General features: G+C 37.7%; 1 protein-coding gene across 2 annotated transcripts in view; it reads right to left on the reverse strand.

The window, feature by feature from the left end:
* Positions 1 to 20,723, reverse strand: part of LOC121367911 — a 128,650-nt gene that overhangs the window by 79,424 nt on the left and 28,503 nt on the right. For both annotated transcript variants that reach the window (XM_041492362.1, XM_041492361.1), the window contains exons 4-7: positions 16,774 to 16,863; positions 14,564 to 14,628; positions 3,412 to 3,983; positions 2,465 to 2,761 (exon numbers count right to left, since the gene is read on the reverse strand). In XM_041492362.1, coding sequence (XP_041348296.1) covers positions 2,465 to 2,761; positions 3,412 to 3,983; positions 14,564 to 14,628; positions 16,774 to 16,863 — 1,024 coding nt within the window. The remainder of the gene's footprint in view (positions 1 to 2,464; positions 2,762 to 3,411; positions 3,984 to 14,563; positions 14,629 to 16,773; positions 16,864 to 20,723) is intronic.

The raw sequence follows: 20,723 nt of genomic DNA on the forward strand, positions 1-20,723 counted from the left end.
CCAAGTCTTCTTTGAATTTGCCCCATGTCAATATTGGTGTTCCCTACAGTGATTTTAATTTTCATATTAACCAATATATCTTTTCCGACTTGACAAGATTATTGGGATGGTGCGGTCACAAGCAAGCTTCATTCTGTCAAGCCAGTATATGCTGAAAAGATGAATACCCGGATCACCAACACATACTAACAGTTTAAGAAATATATATATATACTAGTTTAACCAACCGTTTGTTGGTTTTCTATAATACAATTTCAAGCCGTGTATAGTTTCTTTTGGACGTCAGTATATATATCATAGTAGCTAGCATATCCAATGTAATCAAAGTATGTAATATTTTTCAGATCATATACTTTGAGAATTTGATAACAGTCCAGAAAAATACCCTGCTTGTTTATTTTTATGTACTGATATCCAAATTAACGTCATTTCAGTTTGACGTCATTTCCATTAAAAAAGACACCGGCCACATGTCATTTGAATATCGGGTAATTGCTTACTGGAAATAAAGTTGGTATACAGTTTACAAAAACACGTTGTATTAACTTTGAAATTATATCGTCAGTATCATATATTGGGAATAATAAAAAATTTCTTCCTAATATGTGATATTGACGAAATATCGAAACACACTGGTAATAAAACACACACACACATATATATATATATATATATATATATATATATATATATATATATATATATATATATATATATACACACACACACACACACACACACATGCATGCATACATACATATCTGGATAGCTCAGAACGCATTGTGGTTAGTCAGCAATTTGCGGGCGATTCGGTGCCATTGGTTCGAGTCGCAGTAACGGCATGGGACAATTTGTGAGGCCAGAAAGGATTTAATTTTCCCCAGCGTCAGTGCGTTAATATCTGTGTATGTAACAGTCAACCGCGACATACATACCATATATAGATATTCATACATGCATGCATACATACATGCATACATACATACATACATACATACATACATACATACATACATACATACATACATACATACATACATACATACATACATGTATGTATATATATATATATTAATGGACATTAATTAAGTACCCCATTTATTGTATTGCAACCAAAATGGCACCTAGAATTAGTTGTTCGTGGGGGGTTTCATATTCTATATCTACTGGAAGTTGATCGCGATTGCATGAATTAATTAATTATGAACATGACAACAGTTTAAATCCAGCTTCTTTTTTCGTGTATACTTACGATTTCAGTCTTGTCTCTTAGGATATATTAAATATTGATAAAACAGTTTTACTTGCTGTTAGTCGTTTTGAATATCCTCTGAATACATATACCATTAATTTCCGAGCTTTGTATCCACAAAATGTTGAAATTTAATTGCAAAGTACAAGTCTCATGGACAAAAAATAATAATTTCTGTGTGTGTGTGTGTGTGTGTGTGTGTGTGTGTGTGTGTGTGTGTGTGTGTGTGTGTAACTAGGTGTTAAATTATTAATTATCAAAGATTTCAATTAAATAGTATAGTATTTTTCTAACTAATTTGTAGGATTCGATCTTTAAATATAAAATAGTTTCAAGTTAAGGTGTGTTGTCTATTCTATTTTTTGTGTTAGTAGTGGTGATTGTTTATTGTGTTGGGTTTGTTAGTAGTTGTTGTTTCACGTTCAACTGTGACATTTCACGCCAGACTGATGACTCGACACCGAGACATGCACTGCATGCTTTTAGACTACACCCTTTATAACTAGATTTTCCTAATTGTCATATTACGATCAGCTTTCATCAGAAGCAGACATTCATAATTTCTTTAGATATTATTTATATTTAATATTCTGCAAAAAATAAGAAGAGTCTTTATTTTAATAATAAAAGTTCTACACTGCTGCATTTCAAGTGTCTAATCAAATAGATATTGCAGATGTCTGGCAAGACAGTTATATTATGTACAATAGACTTTATATTGATATTCGAACATAGTGATATATTTTATCTTAATCTGGAGTTTGTATTATACGTGCGCGCGGAAGTGTGAAAGTTTGTATGCGTGATAGTAAGGAATGTTTATGTTATATTTTATAGGTTTTTCATATAAAATGTACTGAAATAAACTTTGGAATCACGAGAAGTCTTGAATTTACTTCAGCCCCGGGTAACACACACACACACATATTGAGTGCGTCATTAAATAAAACATTAAACCTATTCTTTCTTTCTTTCTTTCTATTCGTAGAGGAAATCTGCTACATCTGCAGCAAGGAATCTTTTATATGCACTTTCCGATATCCAGGGTACCACACACCACGACCTTTGATATACTGGTCGTGGGGCACTGATTGGGATGGGGGAAAGTGTATGAATTGCTCTACATAGTGGGTTCAGTATTACGACCCAATACCTCAGGCGAGATCTACCGACTAAGCTAGATCCCACCCCTGCATGGTGTGTGTTACTTACATTCGTATTTGGCATGAACGTTCACATGCTGTAGAGTGATCTGCCCAGGAAATAATTGCACTAGGTTTTCCACCAGATGCGAAATTACAGATGAATTTCCTAGTTCAGTAATGTGCTCTGCTGTTCCTATCACTCGGATGATAATAGAACCCTCTTCTATGCTGGACAATACCAGGCCATACTTTCTTAGGGTTGCCTCTACAAACTCCTTCTGTCCATTAAACATATTGAAAATGGCGTGCTCTTCATCTGCGATGTCCAAGTTGAGAGTGATATTTGCAGACATGAGAGGCGGCCCTAGAATATATAGAAATCACCACTGGAACATAATCTTGACCGTATGTAAACATTGTCATACAATTAGTACAACTATACTAAGTACCGCTTGTGTCTCCAATATCATTGTATTTGCATATATGATAGAAAACGAATTGCTTAAGAACATTTACCTGTTTATTATACTATTGCTATAAATTGACTACATAATGCACTTTCATTTTATATATTGCTGATATGAAACTGATCCCATATTCAATGTTGTTGTTTAACCTACCGCAACCCACCGAGATCATTCATATTGTATATCCAACATATGTCATATATTTTCATTATGTAGTGCGATGTGGGATTGAATGGTAAGGGTAAAACGTGGGGTTTTTTTTGGTGTGTTTTTTGGAGTTTGTGTTCACATGTTATAAAGTTGCATTCTCTCTTCCCCACTATGTATTACTGTAGTATCTAATACAATATCCTTGTGATATACAGTCTATGTAACTCGTGTCTCATTACCAGTTTCTCACAATGCTCTTAATAATATTTAATGATTGCATTAACAAATGGCAGCGTCAATCTGTAATATTATAGCAATTCATATTCAAATAACTCAAAAATACATTTAGTCTGAGAAATTAAAGGCGACTGCAAGTTTGGATGTGGTACACGTTTACCTTGATTGTCAGACTTTGTAATATTTGGAGTGAAATCAGATGACACATCTGCTTTGAGCTTTGCTTTTATGTGGTCCTTTACAGCAATGATTTGACGAAGTTGCTCTATCTTTTCTTCAGTGTTTCTCATGAAGTGTTTAAACTGTTGAGTTTGACTAATTATAGTTCGTTTGAGCATAGTGTATGTCTCTTTGTTGGACATATGTGTTGAATGTACTCGAACAGATTTCAGGGAGTCAAGCATTGTACTTTCTCTCTTGCTTGCTTCTTCAATGACTTCAGATATGCTCTCTTTAATCTCGACCAATCGTTCTAACCTTTTTCTGTATTCAGCTGTGATTGACACAACGGAATGCATTGCATGTTCCATTTTATCACATGATACACAGAGGAATAAGCAACATGTTTGGCAGTAAGAACTCAAAATATCTGGATGTTCACAGCTGGACTGACATATATTCGGTTTTGTTATAGATGCAACCTTTCCATCACCCAAATATTTGCTTTCTTGTCCATTTATATCCTTGACGCATTGCAATCTATCAAACACACCAGCTTTCCTGAGCATGTACCTTAAACAAGTAAAAAAAACCCACTTAAAATACAACACATATTAAAACATCAAAAAATCTGCTGTTACAACAAAAGAGTGCTTAAGCAATATCTGATTTGTGTTCTCAGTGGCGGATACAGAAAATCAAATACGGTGTGTGTTGGGGGAGGGAGGGGGCAATGGCATGTGGCCGAAGGCCGAAGGCCGAAGGCCACATTCGTTCCAGAAGAGTTTCCTCGAATTTTCTAATGTAAAGACTGGAAATATCAAATAAAATATAGCTGTTGCAAAATGTATACGGGGGGGGGGGGGGGGGGGGGGGGGGGGGGGGGGGGGTGTACGAGTGGGAGCGGGTCACTGCCCCCTGATCTGCCACCGGTTCTTCTAAAATTAGAATAATATATATATGTCAAAACTACATAGTTCAAGTGGGTTAATTAATAATTTTATGCTACCTTTATTTACATTGTTTACTTTGGCTTCAACAACAGAGAAAGGTACTTTAACGTTGATCAAAGGTTTGTACATCTTTATTAGTAACATAGTAACGTTTTGTAATAGTCCTCGGTTTACAAAATAGGTCAAGTACCGTTGTACTCAAACATGATAACAACTCCAGAGTAAGGTCAAAATTTATAATTATAAAATAAGTTTAATAATACATAGAATCCATCAAGGTAACATCCAAGGTAAAATAATACGTTTTGAGAATTAAAGGGACATTCCTGAGTTTGCTGCATTGTAAGATGTTTCTACGATTAAACTTACATATTAAATATATTTTCTTGTTTAGAATATCAGTGTCTGTATAATCAATGTGTTTCTGGTCATCACAATATTTGTAAGAAGCCCAAACTGGATTTTGTCTTAAATAATTTCGCACGTAGGAAAAAATACTTTTTACGAAATAAAATGAAATTTAACCTAGTACAAATATTAGAACGGTCAGAAACACGTTTAATATACAGGCAAAATATATTTGATATGTAATTACAATCGTTAAAAAGTCTCTGTTAGTCGATAACAGCTTAAAAATTGCAGTAAACTCAGAAATGTCCCTTTAATAAGACTATAGGACACAAAGGAAATGCACTGGCCGGGCTATCTCCACTGTTGACACGTACCACGTTACTATAAGTTTGTGAGTGTCCGCCATCGAACTTAACTTCCATTAAAAACCTAGCAGGTAGGGCAGACTAAATGATTACACAGTGCAAAATGATGTGAATCCGCTTGCGTATTTTCGATGTATTCACGCGAATATTGTACGAATAAGCCACGAAAACGCTTACGTAATTCGTCCGAATACGCAGCTACGTTTTTGCGTAAACATACAACATAAAATACGCGAGAATATGCGAGAATACGCTGCAAATATTTATGTATTCGGTGTAAATTCATGACAAATTCACAATTTGGGACTAAATATTTTGTTCGTTTTAAAAGTTAATTCGTCATGCATAGTTCGTTCTAAACATTAAAATCTAGCAATAATATATATTATAAAAAACTGGGACTTTACAAGTTTACATTTTATCACGTTACAACTACATATACATATAGAATACTATATTTGATTGTTGTGATTATATATGGGACAACTGCCCTAACGTTCAGGCACATTTATTGGAAAAACTTCATTTGGATGCCTTCGAACGATCTGTGGTGCAGTTAGGGGAACCAGTCATGACAAAATATATAACGGGACTGGATGTATGTCTCTGTCCCAACGCCGTGAATTCAATAAAATGTGTTTTCTTTACAAAATGGTAAAAGGTCTAACTCCCAACTATCTATCATCGTTGGTACCACCAAAAGTATCTAACAATTCAAATTACTCATTGTAACGCTGGCGAATTTCAAACTGTATATAGCAAAAGAAAATTCTATAAAATTTCTTTTCTACCATCTGGAATTCGTATTTGGAATAATCTCGGAACTGACACTACAGATATTGAATCGTTTTCTGCTTAAAAAAAAAATCCGTCCGATGTTAAATTTACCATATACGCAATTTCTTGAATTTGGAACGCGTTCAAATCAAATAGTTTACTGTAGACTTCGCCTAGAATGTAGCGATCTAAATGATCATAGGTTCAAAAGATATATCAGTGCAATCCGTCATTCAGTTGTGGTTATCCGTTTGAAAATACATTTCATTTTCTGTTTACTTGTATGATAATATTCGCCAAACAAAGTTTTATTACAACAGTGGTTTTGACTCAAAACCGTGTTATTTGGTAGAAATGACTATCCCCCGGACATAAATTTAAGAATAGTGAAATCAATTCATGAATTTGTAACTGCTTCAAAGCGTTTTGATTTCAATTAATGTACTAAGTAATACTTTATAATTATTGTCACTTGCGTTCTGGTCTATAGTAGCTGGGTTTCCACAAAGCTACTTGCTTGTACTAGTATATTGACTTAAATGCATAAATGTTCCAGAGGTACTGTGTGGACACGAAACATATGGAAGGCCAAGTGGAACATTTGTTATAATTGTGTGTAGGAAACAATACCCAAACATATCAATATTTCGAAACATAATGTTGGTTATATACGTATTAGGTAATAGTAACGGATAATTATTGATCATGTATTATTATATCTGAGATGTATGATTGAGATTTTATATACTCTCCCATCAACTACTTGCATATATGTATGACCAATATGAACGTAAAATCTCATGAAACACACAATAAACATTCACACCCTGCAATGAAATCACAACCAAAGTTTGACCTTGATGCCAAAACGCAGCCTTTAGTCCAACTTTACGTTCAACTGACAAATCACACGTGGAACGTGTAGCTAAATGCGGTCACAATTTGCACGCTGTGACATCGTTACATAGGAGTATAAATGACACAATCGGCAAATGCCATAATTTCACAGTTTTTCCCACAGAGGTTGGTGTTACAATGCCGAAACTTACAGAAGACCACCACCATAATTCTATTGGACGCCTTCAAGCAGGGGCGAACCAGGGTGATGTTGCCCAATATATGGGGGTTTCCAGAGCCATTATAAACAGACTTTGGGTGCGTTATAACAACACATGAAGCACTCGTGATAAACCAAGGTCGGACCGACCGAGACTGACCACCCCAGCCCAAAGTCGATACATCCGGTTGAAACACCTTCGGGATAGATTTAGGACAGCTACCTCCACAGCTAGCCAAATTCCTGGACTAAGACGAATCCCCCCCCCCCCCCCCCCCCCCCCCCCCCCCCCCCCCCCCCCCCCCCAAATCGTTATCAATCGTCTACGTCAAGTTGGTCTTCGAACAAGGAGACCTGTGCGACGTAACGTTCTCAAGGCATGTCAACTCGCTGAATGACTCGCTGAACAACATTTTCGAAGGAGACATGCACAGTGGAGGACAGGTCTCTTTTCCGATGAATCTCATTTCATGTTATTCAGAGCAGATCGACGTTCCAGATCTATCGACGTCATAATGAACGTTTCGCCACCAACTGTGTTCTACAACACGATCGTTTCGGTGGTGGTAGTGTCATGGTGTGGGCAGGGATTCGCCATGATGGTCGTAGTGGTTTGGTGCGAGCTAATGGAGCGCTCAGTGACCAGCTCTAACAGGACGAGATGCTGCAACATTACGTTGTTCCACTGATTAACGTAAATCGTGATATCTTTCAGCATGACAATGCCAGGCCACACATTTCACGTGTCTGCCAAGACTTTCTACAGTAAAACAACGTTCATGTCCTGGCATGACCAGCAATATCGCCAGATTTATCCCCAATTGAATACCCCTGGGACGTCCTGGATCGCAGAGTTTGCCAAAGGATCCCTCCGCCACAAACACTACAGGAACTGTACTTGGCGTTACCGAATGAATGGCGAAACATCCCCCAACGTACCATTCGTTGTTGTGCAGCTGTGATTGCAGCACGAGGAGGACATAACCGATACTGAACATTTTGAAACCCCATGGTTGATTCACAATATGTGATACACGTCAGCGTTAACACTGCAAATCCAGAATAGGGTCGCCTACTATTAGATAATTTAGTAATCATACAATTCCATTCATAAAGAAATATGTAATATTTAACTAAAATAAATGATGTCGAACTTTTTTTGGAGAGTATATTTTGGTTTCCACTCTTAAAGGCATATATCCCCCGTGGGGTGACTGTAGAAATAATCCACCTTTTCTTCCATCTGAGTGGAAATATGCCTTTAAGATTTGGAATCATGGAATTTTCCATTGGTCTGTCATCTTGTGTAAACCTGTATTACAGCTTCAAATTGTAGAGAGAGGCCATGATATGGGCATTGTGCCTGTTGGCCCACCCCAAACCAGCATTATAATTGGGAATACATACTGTTTAAACTAGAATACTAAACAAGCTTCACTGTCATACCATTTTTATGAAATGAGTGAACAGTTTTGGTATGTGACGAGCGAAAGTCAGATACACTGTTCACGAGTTTCATAAAAATGGTACGACAGGCAAGCTTGTTTAGTATTTTATTTATTACAAACCAACTGCAAACAAAGCGCAACGCAGAAGAAAGCAGATGTCGAAACCTACTACACGTTATTTTTCTACGAACTGGGTCAGCAAATCATCTACGTCACACTCACGTCACGCCAATATTAAACTAGTAAAATATTGAGTGACTGTTATGAGCAATATCTTACACTGGTATGCAATACAATTAATTATTCTTTTTCAAATATAATATAGAAAATTAGTTAACTTTAAATTGATGTGCTATAATAACAAATCCATATAATATATATTAGCACTGTGGTTAGTAATATTGAAAATAAATTTCACTTTTAACCTGCAACCACAGAGAGCAACTTTTAATTTGAAAGATTAAAGTTTGTTTTCTTTAACGACACCTCTATATCACATCGATTTATTAATCATCGGCTACTTAGGAATCGTAGGAATCGGATGCCCAAAGTGAGATAGTCGTTGATTTGACTTCATTTGGGTATGAACTAAACAAAAATCTTAGGTAACAAAATTTTAGACACCTGTAAGGTCAAAAATCCAAGATGGCCGCCGTCACTCATGGAAAATACAGAAAATGGCATATCTCTGGAACTGCTTGACCAACTTCAATGATGTTAGACTATTGTAGGGTTTTCAAACATGCCTGATAATCTGGAATATGTTTCAGGTCGATAGTAGGTCAAAGTCATGCAAGAAGGTCAAGGTAAAGGTCATTTTTGACTGCAGAAATATGCGTGTGTGTATTTATGGGATTGGGAAATTTCGCACAGAAATTAGGGTTTCAACCACTTTTATTGTATACAGTAAGCAATATAGATTATTGAGTAAATGAATGAATTAATGTTTAACGACACCCCAGCACGAAAAATACATCGGCTATTGGGTTTCAAACTGTGTTAATGCAAACAAATAAGGTGACGATCAACATCAATATAAAAATTCAAGATTTAAATAAAAACAGTGTAAAGAACTGTACAAAAATACAAATATCACAGATAGATACTGACTTTTACTCAAAATTTCAATGTGTGCTGTATTGGCCATTCTCAAAGAGAATGTTGTCTCTTTAATAGTGCCATTTTATTATCTGTTTCAGGTCTCTGATGCCATCAAGTCAAGTTGAAGTCCTCATGCTCAAAACGTCCACATACAGAAATCCAACATGTCTGAAACTTTGGCAACACCACGTCGATGTCTCGTGTGTAACAGTGACTCTAAAACATTGTTGCTGACCCTGATATTGAAAACATACGTGATATATTACACTATGGAAGACGCTTGGCAGACCTAGGGGAAGTTAATGTGAGGCCCCTATCAGAGTTCTATCACAGTCTGAGCTAGAAAAGGTCAGATATCATTCAGACTGTCGTAAGAAAATTGTAAATAAGGCACTTCTGGAGAGAGCCGAAAAGAAAAGAGACCGCTCTGACTCTCATTCACCAGCCCAACCACACAAGAGAGGCCGGCCAGCCAAATCATGGACGACAGGACGTCCATAGAGACACACGGGTGTTGTTCCTAAGGAGATGCTATGCATATTTGTCCCACCTTCTGGTAAATGCAAATATCACGAGGAAAAACTCCACTAGGTTGTGTCTGACAATCGTGGGCAAACACTGCTGGACATCAAGGCCAACACTGTGGACAACCATATCAGGTCCAGTTTACATTAACCTGGCGATGCCCATGCTCAGCAAAAAAATGGTACCATAGTAGCTGTCTACAGGATGCTCGTAGGGCGTGTTGTACTGCCACTGGTGTAGACAATGCACTATGCACCTACCACTATGCTCGCCTGATGCCTGTCCACCTTGCCCAAATGAACCAGCTTGAAAATTATGACCTGATAACATGGAAGGCACTAACGGGGGGAAACGTCTGTGTGAAAAAGTCTGACTCGCCCTTCACTGCACTGTTTGCAGATCAAGCTCTTGAGCAGAAGATCAAGGAGTTGAAAGGGGTTGGTCATCTTGTGGGCATTACACAAAGTGATGTCTCACTTGATCGTGTTATCATCACACTGCCACATATCACCTCTATTGTCAATGATTGGCTGTGTAGATTCCCCCGCTTCTCAACTGCCTCCCACGCTTCAGGTCAGCATTATCAGCTGTCTGGCGACATCGCCCTACGCTCAACGAGGAATGCACTGAAGATGAGGAATTCCATCCAGCTCCACTGCGATGGTAACCCCTTCATCGTGGGTACACCACTGAAGAGCATCGTGTCATCAATACTGATACCGGAAGCTGCGAAGGAGGACATACTCCGCCGGGATGAGAAGGGACTGGATGGCTATCGAAAGTTTGTTACGGAACGTCTTGTACCTGATGCACCCATGTCTGTGTGGAGCACAATGAAGAAGATGATGCTCAAGACCTTCAGCACCTGGATGGCGAAGACACTGGTGAGTGTAGGTGACAAGGTAATCAAGCTCCGAGAAGAGAGACCGCTCCTTGCCCGCTTCCTTGTGATCCAACAGTCACGCCCAGAGCTAGTTCCTCGCCTGCCTGCAACCATTGGTAATTATGAGATGTCAGTCACACCTAGGTCAATGTTTGTCTCAGATGGATCACTCCTCATTCCAACAGACAAAGCATCCATCATACCTGCTGTTGAGGAGGCAAATCCCATTCGGACTGAGACACAGACACCAACCGAGGCAATCATCCAGGCACCACGTACACAAACACCAGTCCAGGCATCAGCACAAGATGATACACACGATGGCCTCCTCAACATTCTCAGCGATGACTTAGTTAAACCTCATGACCATGTTATCATCATTGACAGTATGGCTGTAGTTCAATGTATGATAAAAAGTCCAGACATGAAGAAGATCATCAACTTCAAGGATGCATTTGTCAAGAGAATTACAAGGATGGTGAAACCGTACGATGAGGGGCGCATCATATTTGACTGCTATGACATCGCTCAATCACTGGAACAGAAGACGAGGGCCAAGCGGGCACAGGGAAAGGAGATGGAGTTTGCGATCCATGACGAGTTGGACATTGCTAAGATTACCCCCAAAGAGCTGCTCTCTGGCTCAAAGACAAAGGCGCTTGTCTCCAACATTCTTGGTAATGCCGTACTGGAGGAATACAAAGGATCGAAGAAAAAGGTGGTCGTCGTAAAAGGTACCACAGTTCAGATCAATAAACCCCACTCCTTGGCTGAGTCGATGTCCACTCACAATCATGAGGAGGCAGACACCATGATTCCTTTGCATGTAATTGATGCCATCGGTGACTCCACTCTGAGAGACATAGATGTTTGATCACCTGACACTGACGTACTGATCTTGCTGATGGACCTTGTGGCTCATGGACGACTTGGTGCATTCACCAAGCTCAATTTCCTCACTGGAAAAGGCGACAAGTATCGATCAATCAACATTCGTGAGCGTGTGAGTGTCATTGGGCGAGAGAAGTGTCTCGGTCCGATTGGTTTCCATAACTTCACAGGTGCAGATTGGGTAGTGGACGGTGAGCTGCCCGAAGAAGTGCGGCCCATCGAGAAGTTTGTTTGCTCAGTATACAGCTCTGGGGGTGCAACTACCATACCAGCTTTGCGTTGGGAACTGTTCAGGTCCAGGAATCTGGAGGGCGAGAAGCTTCCTCCGACCAGAGCAACACTGATGCCCCATATCTTACGCACCAACTTTGTGGCTATGAGGGACAAAAGCTATACAACACCTCACCCATGCCTACTGCCCCTAGAGGAAAATGGATGGATGCTTGCCGGGGACAAGTATGTCCCAGTCCGGTGTCTCTACAAACCAGCACCAGTTGCCATCTTGGAACTGATCAAATGTGGTTGCAAGACATCTTGCAAGGGTCACTGATCATGCAAGAAGAACAATGTCCCCTGCACTACTCTCTGAAAATGCCACAATTCTGATTGCAGTAACCTTCCTGACTACAGGATAATAGAAGATGAAGATGATGTATGACTGTTGCAGGAGGATGAACAAGGATGACACTATCAGAAGACTGTGTACCACTGATTTAACTCACTAAGTGTTCAACATGGCATGTTCCATGATAGATGTGTTGTATATGTATGTTTAAAGAATCTAACCTTTAAACATTTTATTTTCGCCCAAATTTAATCTTATTCAATGTGTTGTCTGTGTATCTCTCTGTAGGTGTTTCAGGACAAAATTAAATAGGTTGTCTGACATGCAGTGCAGTTCACTATTGGTAATTACCTCTATTTGCTTATTTGTATTCAGATTTTGACATTGAATCTGAACTTCTATATATATATATATATATATATATATATATATATATATATATATATATATATATATATATATATATATAGATGTGTCTCCTTGGTGTTTGTACGTTTGTATTCTAGTATTATGCTGTAATTAAAAAAAAATTGTAACATGACCTAATTGTTATAATTTGATTTTATTGAATGTTCATCATATGCTGAGCTTTGTTTTGACCTTACTGCATGACTTTGACCTCCAATCAACTTGAAACCAGTCAAAAATGACATTTACCTTGACCTTCTTGCATGACCTTGACCTACTATCGACCTGAAACATATTCCAGATTATCAGGCATGTTTGAAAAACCCTACACTAGAGTCTAACATCATTGAAGTTGGTAAAGTAGTTCCAAAGATATGCCATTTTCTGTATTTTCCATGAGTGACGGCGGCCATCTTGGATTTTGGGCCTTACAGAGGTGTCTAAACATTTGTTACCTAAGATTTTTGTTTAGTTCATACCCAAATGAAGTCCAATCAACGACTATCTCACTTTGGGCATCCGATTCCTACTCAAAGTAAATCCCAATCTACACTAACTGCATGTCAAACATTTTGTAATTATGACTCGAAGTCTTCAGAGGAAGCCCGCTACATTTTTCCATCAGACAGGACAGCACATACCACAGCATTTGATATATTGGCCCACTGATATATCACATCACATCACAGGGATCGATCCTAGACCGACCACGCACCAGCGCTTTACCACTGAGCTACATCCCGCCCTCGTTGGCGTCGTGGTTAGGCCATCGGTCTACAGGCTGGTAGGTAATGGGTTCGGATCCCAGTCGAGGCATGGGATTTTTAATCCAGATACCGACTCCAAACCCTGAGTGAGTGCTCCGCAAGGCTCAGTGGGTAGGTGTAAACCACTTGCACCGACCAGTGATCCATAACTGGTTCAACAAAGGCCATGGTTTGTGCTATCCTGCCTGTGGGAAGTGCAAATAAAAGATCCCTTGCTACTAATCGGAAAGAGTAGCCCATGAAGTGGCGACAGCGGATTTCCTCTCAAAATCTGTTTGGTCCTTAACCATATGTTTGACGCCATATAACCGTAAATAAAATGTGTTGAGTGCGTCGTTAAATAAAACATTTCTTTCTTTCTACATCCCGCCCTTTTAATGTAAATGCAGCCTGTACATATGGAGCTGTATTAATTTCTAACTGCATACAAAACATATCGTTTGTTAAATGGATTGTGTGAGAGCAAGACTGTTATTCGGTTGTCAATTATTATCCATGCTAAAACATGGCATATTGTGTAATAAAACACATAGCCGTACATCTATCGAAACATAATAATCACTTGAACTATCCATATTTGTTAATAATTGGTGGCGATGGTACATACGTTAACAAAGTCATTTGCTTCAGTGGTGTCGTTTAAAGGGACAGACTAAAAGAAACTTTTTAATGATTGTAATTACATATCAAATATATATCTGCATAAAATATTAGTAGCTGTATATTAAACGTGTTTCTGATCGTTCTAATATATTTGTACTAGGTTATATTAATTTTATTCCTAACATATTTGTTTTAATACGTACGAAATTATTTGAAGACAATATCCAGTTTGGGCTTGTTACAAATATTAAGACGACCAGAAACACATTGAATATACAGACACTGATATTCTAAACAAGAACATATATTTAATATGTAAGCGTAATCGTAGAAATATTTTATTAGTCCGAAACAATGCAGCAAACTCGGGAATGTCCCTTTAAACAAAACAAACATTTATAACAAAGACACATATTTTGATAAACATATTTCTGAATTTTGTTAATTAAATGAACCTACCTCAATCTCATATCAACCATACGTGCCATCAGCTGGTAGGCTTCTAAAGTAATTTCACATAATTCCTGAAGAACAAAAGTATGATAACATTAAATAGTTATGTATAATTGTGAATCTTTTAACCGCGTTTGTTTTACTCAGCTATTTACACTGTGTTTTAATTTAACCTTAAATGTTTTATATTGATGTTGGTCATCACATAATTTTTTGCAGTTACCTTAGTCTGATACCCAATATTTACATATTTGACAGAAAATAATTAAAAATATGACTTTAAACAAATTCTTTATTGATTTGTCAAACCTGGCCATAGATAATTCATGTTACAAATGTATCCATACACTGAAATGTTCAATGTCAATACCAATATTACTTTTTATATTAAAAGCACCCTCATCATTCCTTAACACATTCTAAATTAATCTTCCCTAGAGAAACACTGTACTAGTTTTAGAACAATCCAATCAAAACACACTTCAAGGACAAGTTGACGAACGATGGGTGACTGCTGACACACAACAGAAGGAAGCCAAAAGGAAGCCAAACGACAATAAATCTCCTAAATGTATATATTTCTAAAGCTGCGGTCTTCAGAATACATAGGTTTTTTTTAGTATTTAAGCAAATCCAGTTCTGTTTGGTACATTTGATACCCTATACTCCCCTGTCGGCTTACTTACAAATGATGTTGTTTTGCTTGTTTGTTTTTCGTCTTTTAATTATAAAACAAATAACAGAATAATAAATAAATAAATAAATAATATTTTTTAAAAACCCAGAGAAATCCCAACTATAGACAAGTACGTGATGATGACAGTGAAATGAAGGTGTTGGGGATGTAGTTCGTTAGGTACTTTAAGAGGGAGGTGTAATCTTATCGTTACAAAATTGTATATAAGGGAGGGGGTACAAGAATTGTCCCTAGCACAAATCAGCAACATTTATGGAAATTAATCTCGATCTGTTATCCTACCTCATACTTTAGCTCATACGTCAAATAATTGGCTGTTAGCTATTAAACCCATTAAGTAACATACCATACCTAAGAATATGAGGTATCACAAGGATCTGTCCTAAACATGCAATACTTTTCACTGAAATAAGATTACCAACCCCCCAGTCCGCATCCCTCCAAGTCCATTTCTGATATGTGAAATGTATCAGTGATAGAACACTCGCCTGGGGCGCGACGATTCGCGGGATTGCTAACTTCGCCTTTTCACATCCCATCCTGCCACCAATGTCTATGGTATATATAAAATGCGTAGCCTGTCTTGTCAGCAGCGGTCTCTGACTGTGTCTCTCTCTCCCATCACATCCTGTATCTCTATTTCTGTCTCCGTCTGTCTGTCTCTATCGCTCTCCCTCTACTATCTTTTAAAAGAATTACGTGTGAGATCCCGAATGGCCTTAGTTTAAAATGTGCTGATGTATCATTAAACAAACATTTCTTCCCAATGTCCACATACACTACGTCTATCGATTAGCAGCAATGAATTTTAAATGCACTTCCCCATTTAGGGCAGTGCATACCCGTTCTTTGATATACCATTAGTTGAAAAACAGAACACTGTGTACACCAAGGGCGACCAAACCTAGGCAGGCGCGGATTTTGGCGGAGAACAAGTGGTTCAGGCCCTCTATTTTGTCCAAGTAATTAATTTTGAAATTAAGTTTGTATACGCTGAAAAGCCTTTTTCTTCAACGCCATCATAAATGGGTGCTTGCTATGACTCAATCATTTAGACAACTAAACTTTCAAATTAAGTACACTTTATAACCTATTGTGAAAAAGTACAGAACATTATAAGAAGATACGAGTGTCAACAATATAATGTCAAGATCAGACGAAGCACCCCATACACATCGAATTTAGCGCAATATTTTAAAGTTTGTTTTTAAGACGGGCCCTAATTGCGCCCATAACCTAAAATTGACAACTGGCTGGCGTTAACACTATATTCAACAATGGCAACAGGTGAAGCGATTTTAGTGCAGACTGACAATATTCGATGATAGCGAAAACACGTGAGTTTATAGTAAAAGTGTAGTGATGTTGGCCTTTTTGCATTAGTAAATGATGCTATATTAATTATGTTAATTAGACACCGTAGCTTAAACATCATACCCACTTAAGTGGACCTTTAAGACATTTATTTTAATATATCAGCACAGGTAAATGGCAAAGCTATAGGTCATGTATAACTTACACGATGTTGTCCCTGAGCCCCAGTGTCTGTACCTTTCAATGTCTCTACAACTGAATGTATCATATGCACATGTTGGTCCATTCCATAAAACTGCAAAAGAAAAACAAGGTAACTTTAATTACAAAAGTAAGAAAACTACAGTATAAACCTGTGAAATGGAGGCACATTAGGTTTCATTCTACTTATTCTTATAATTATAGTAGTATAATATGAATTTTTTTTAAACTACAAACGTGTGAGTATATGTGATATTATGTGTATGTGTGTATGTATGCATGTATGTATGTATGTATGCATGCATGCATGTATATATGTGTGTGTGTGTGTGTGTGTGCGCGCGCGCGCGCGTGCGCTCGCGTGTTTGGTTAAAAAAAAAAAAAACACACATAAGCAAATACATTCAATAGCTATAGTTATCCATAAAAACTCTTGTCGAATATCTGTCAGTACAGTTAAGTATAGTTCATATATATTTATTTTACGTACATCATTAAAATATGTTACTATAATAGCCTCGTCAGACAATATCTTTAATTCATAATTTTTCCAAATAACTAAATAGAGAAGAAAACTAAACGTTAAAAAGAGGTTTGTGAAACGTTTACGTGCAAATTCTTAAATCCTTCACCTGGAAACAAAGTTAAGCGCCCCTGCTGTGCTGGCCATGAGGTTAGAGAACTCATGTCTTGGACACAGATCTTTATAATTTGTTAATTTAGGAATAAATCAGTTTACTATAGCGACGACGCAATCTAATTAAAATTAGCTCCACTATTACATGTGGATCTAACACCAGCCAGCCCATGGTGTTCTCAGAAGTCCAGATGTCTGCTCCACTAGAACCTTCTTTGCCAGGTAATGAATGAAAAAAAAGTAAAGTTTGTTTTATTTAACGACGCCACTAGAGCACATTGATGTTTTATCTTATCGGCTATTGGACGTCAAACATATGTTCATTCTGACACTGTTTTTAGAGGAAACCCGCTGTCCCACGTAGCCTACTCTTTTATGACAAGCAGCAAGGGATCTTTTATTTGCGCTTCCCACAAGCAGGATAGCACAAACCATGGCCTTTGTTGAACCAGTTATGGATCACTGGTCGGTGCAAGTGGTTTACACCTACCCAATGAACCTTGCGGAGCACTCACTCAGGGTTTGGAGTGTAACGAGCTGTGGGCGGAAAGTATAATACAATATATCAAATCAAGTTAAGTATATCTTAAAACTTTGTATAGAAATCAAAGTGTTTTAAAAACTGTATAATTAACATTGGATGGAATTTAAAAGATAACAAAGCATTTCTGTTGCCAAATATATCATTTCTCATCGGCTTGAGATGATCACACTCCATCAAAATGTGGCGCATAGTCACTGAGGAGGGTCCTTCTTTAAATGAGTTTATGCATTGTAAGATGTTTCCGACTACTAAAATATTTCTACGATTAAACTTACATATTAAATATATTTTCTTGTTTAGAATATTAGTGTCTGTATATGCAATGTGTTTCTGGTCGTCTTAATATTTGTAAGAAGCTCAAACTGGATTTTCTCTTCAAATAATTTCGTACGTACCAAAAAAATTATTTTAGGAAATAAAATGAAATTTAACCTAGTGCAAATATTAGGACGATCAGAAACACGTTTAATATACACCACTAATATTTTCTGCAGAAACATATATTTGATGTATAATTGCAATCGGTAAAAAGTCTCTGTTGGTCGATAACATCTTAGAAATTGCAGCAAACTCGGGAATGTCTCTTTAAAATAAATGAATGCGTCATATATGTATTGCCGATACGGACACGGCACAAGACTACTTCATCCTTCCAGCACTGCCTGTAGAATGACTGCCACTCTCCCAGGACTGGCTTGACAGGATGAAGCTTGTTCATAACCGCACCGTCCCAATCATCTTGCCAAGTCGAAAAGATATATTGGTTAATATGAAATTTAAAATCACTGTAAGGGACACCAACATGGACACGGGGCAAGTTCAAAGCAGACTTGGCAGCAACATCTGCCTTTTCGTTACCCTTAAAGGGACATTCCTGAGTTTGCAGCATTGTAAGATGTTTTCGACTAATAAAATACTTCTACGATTAAACTTACATATTAAATATATTTTCTTGTTTAGAATATCAGTGTCTGTATATTCAATGTGTTTCTGGTCGTCTTAACATTTGTAAGGAGCCCAAAGTGGATTTTGTATTCAAATAATTTCGTACGAACGAACACATCTTTTTGGGAAATAAAATGAAAATTAACCTAGTACAAATATTAAAAAGACCAGAAACACGTTTAATATATAGCCACTAATATTTTATGCCGAAAAATATATTTGATATGTAATTACAATCGGTAAAAAATCTCTGTTAGTCGATAACATCTTAAAAATTGCAGCAAACTCGGGAATGTCCCTTTAATGCCAACATGGCTGGGACCCAACAAAATATAACATCTTTATTGGCAATTGATAAAACGACACACTTTCGTATCACCATTCCAACTAAGGGGTGCTCCAATTTAATGTACTGTAGAGCTTGGAGACACGGAAGTGAGTCTGTAAAAATTATATATTTGGATGCACATGAATCCTTAATCTGTTCCAGGGCTTTAATGATTGCCCAGGTTTCAGCAGTAAATATTGATGCTGAATCGGGCAATCTCATGGACATTATTGCGTCTGATTGAAAAACTGTAGCACAAACCACAGAATCCCCACCCCGTGATCCGTCTGTGTAAACAGGAATGTAATCACAGTACTTCTCTTGGATTTCCATGAAATGTTTATAAATAACTGCATCTGTGAGATCTTTTTTTAGATGCACAAGATCGAATACAATTTTTGGTGGTTTGATACACGAAGGTGGCAAAATAAAATATGAAGGCGTTTCCAAAATGTCTGTTAAATCAATTTTGGAAACTGATCAAAACTGCTTAATGCGAAGACCAAATGTTCGAATGGCATTCGGTTTCGCATCAAATAACTTCATATATTTGTTATCAAACACCGCCTTGTGTGCAGGATGTTTCGGCATTGATTTAATCTTTGTAGCAAACTGCAGAGAAGCTTTGCACGTCTAGCACCCACACTAGGTTCGTGTGCATCGACGTACAAGCTCTCCACAGGAGATGTTTTGAAAGCACCAAGACAAAACCTAAGTCCCTGGTTGTGTATAGGATCTATCATTTGCAAGTAAGACTTACGTGCTGACCCATACACAATACACCCAAAATCAAGTTTAGACCGAACTAAAATTCTGTAAAGTCGGAGCATAACCTTTCGATCTGCTCCCCATTCAGTCTTGCCAATAACTTTTAAGATATTGAGGGCCTTTAAGCCCTTCTTTTCACATACTGTAAATGAGGAACGAAAGATAGCCTCCTGTCAAAAATGACCCCCAGAAATGTAGTCTCCTCCACAATTGGAACCGGAGTTTTGTTGGATCTAAATAGTGACCTCTTTTCCTGCAGATATGCATACAGACGCTTTTTGACTTTAAGAATCGAAATCCATTGTCAGTTGCCCATTGTTGAAGTTTATTCAAACAAAACTGAACAGAGAGTAATAGTTTTATGAGCCGTCACCTTTACAGCCACAGCTTGTAAATTTGACTTTATTTAATATGACTTCACTCTGGGGAATGTTTTCATTTACAATAATGGAAAGGCCCCCAGCCGCTCTATTTTCAGTTTCTTGACATTTATGGTAGAGATTAAATCCTTTGATGTTAATACTGTCAGTATCCTTCAGGAAGGTTTCCTGAAGACACACTGCAAGAGGATTATAGTTTTGAATTAGAAGACTTAATTCATCAAAATTGGGCCTAAGCCCACGACAGTTCCACTGGATAACTTTATTTTCCATCGGGAGGAAGTATGGGTTTTATCTTTGGCTTTGCTGGTGGTCTTTGAGATCGGCAATGATCTGGAGATGAAATCTCCAT

The sequence above is a fragment of the Gigantopelta aegis genome, chromosome 3 (assembly GCF_016097555.1).
Source record: "Gigantopelta aegis isolate Gae_Host chromosome 3, Gae_host_genome, whole genome shotgun sequence".
In the NCBI taxonomy this organism is placed as follows: domain Eukaryota; kingdom Metazoa; phylum Mollusca; class Gastropoda; order Neomphalida; family Peltospiridae; genus Gigantopelta; species Gigantopelta aegis.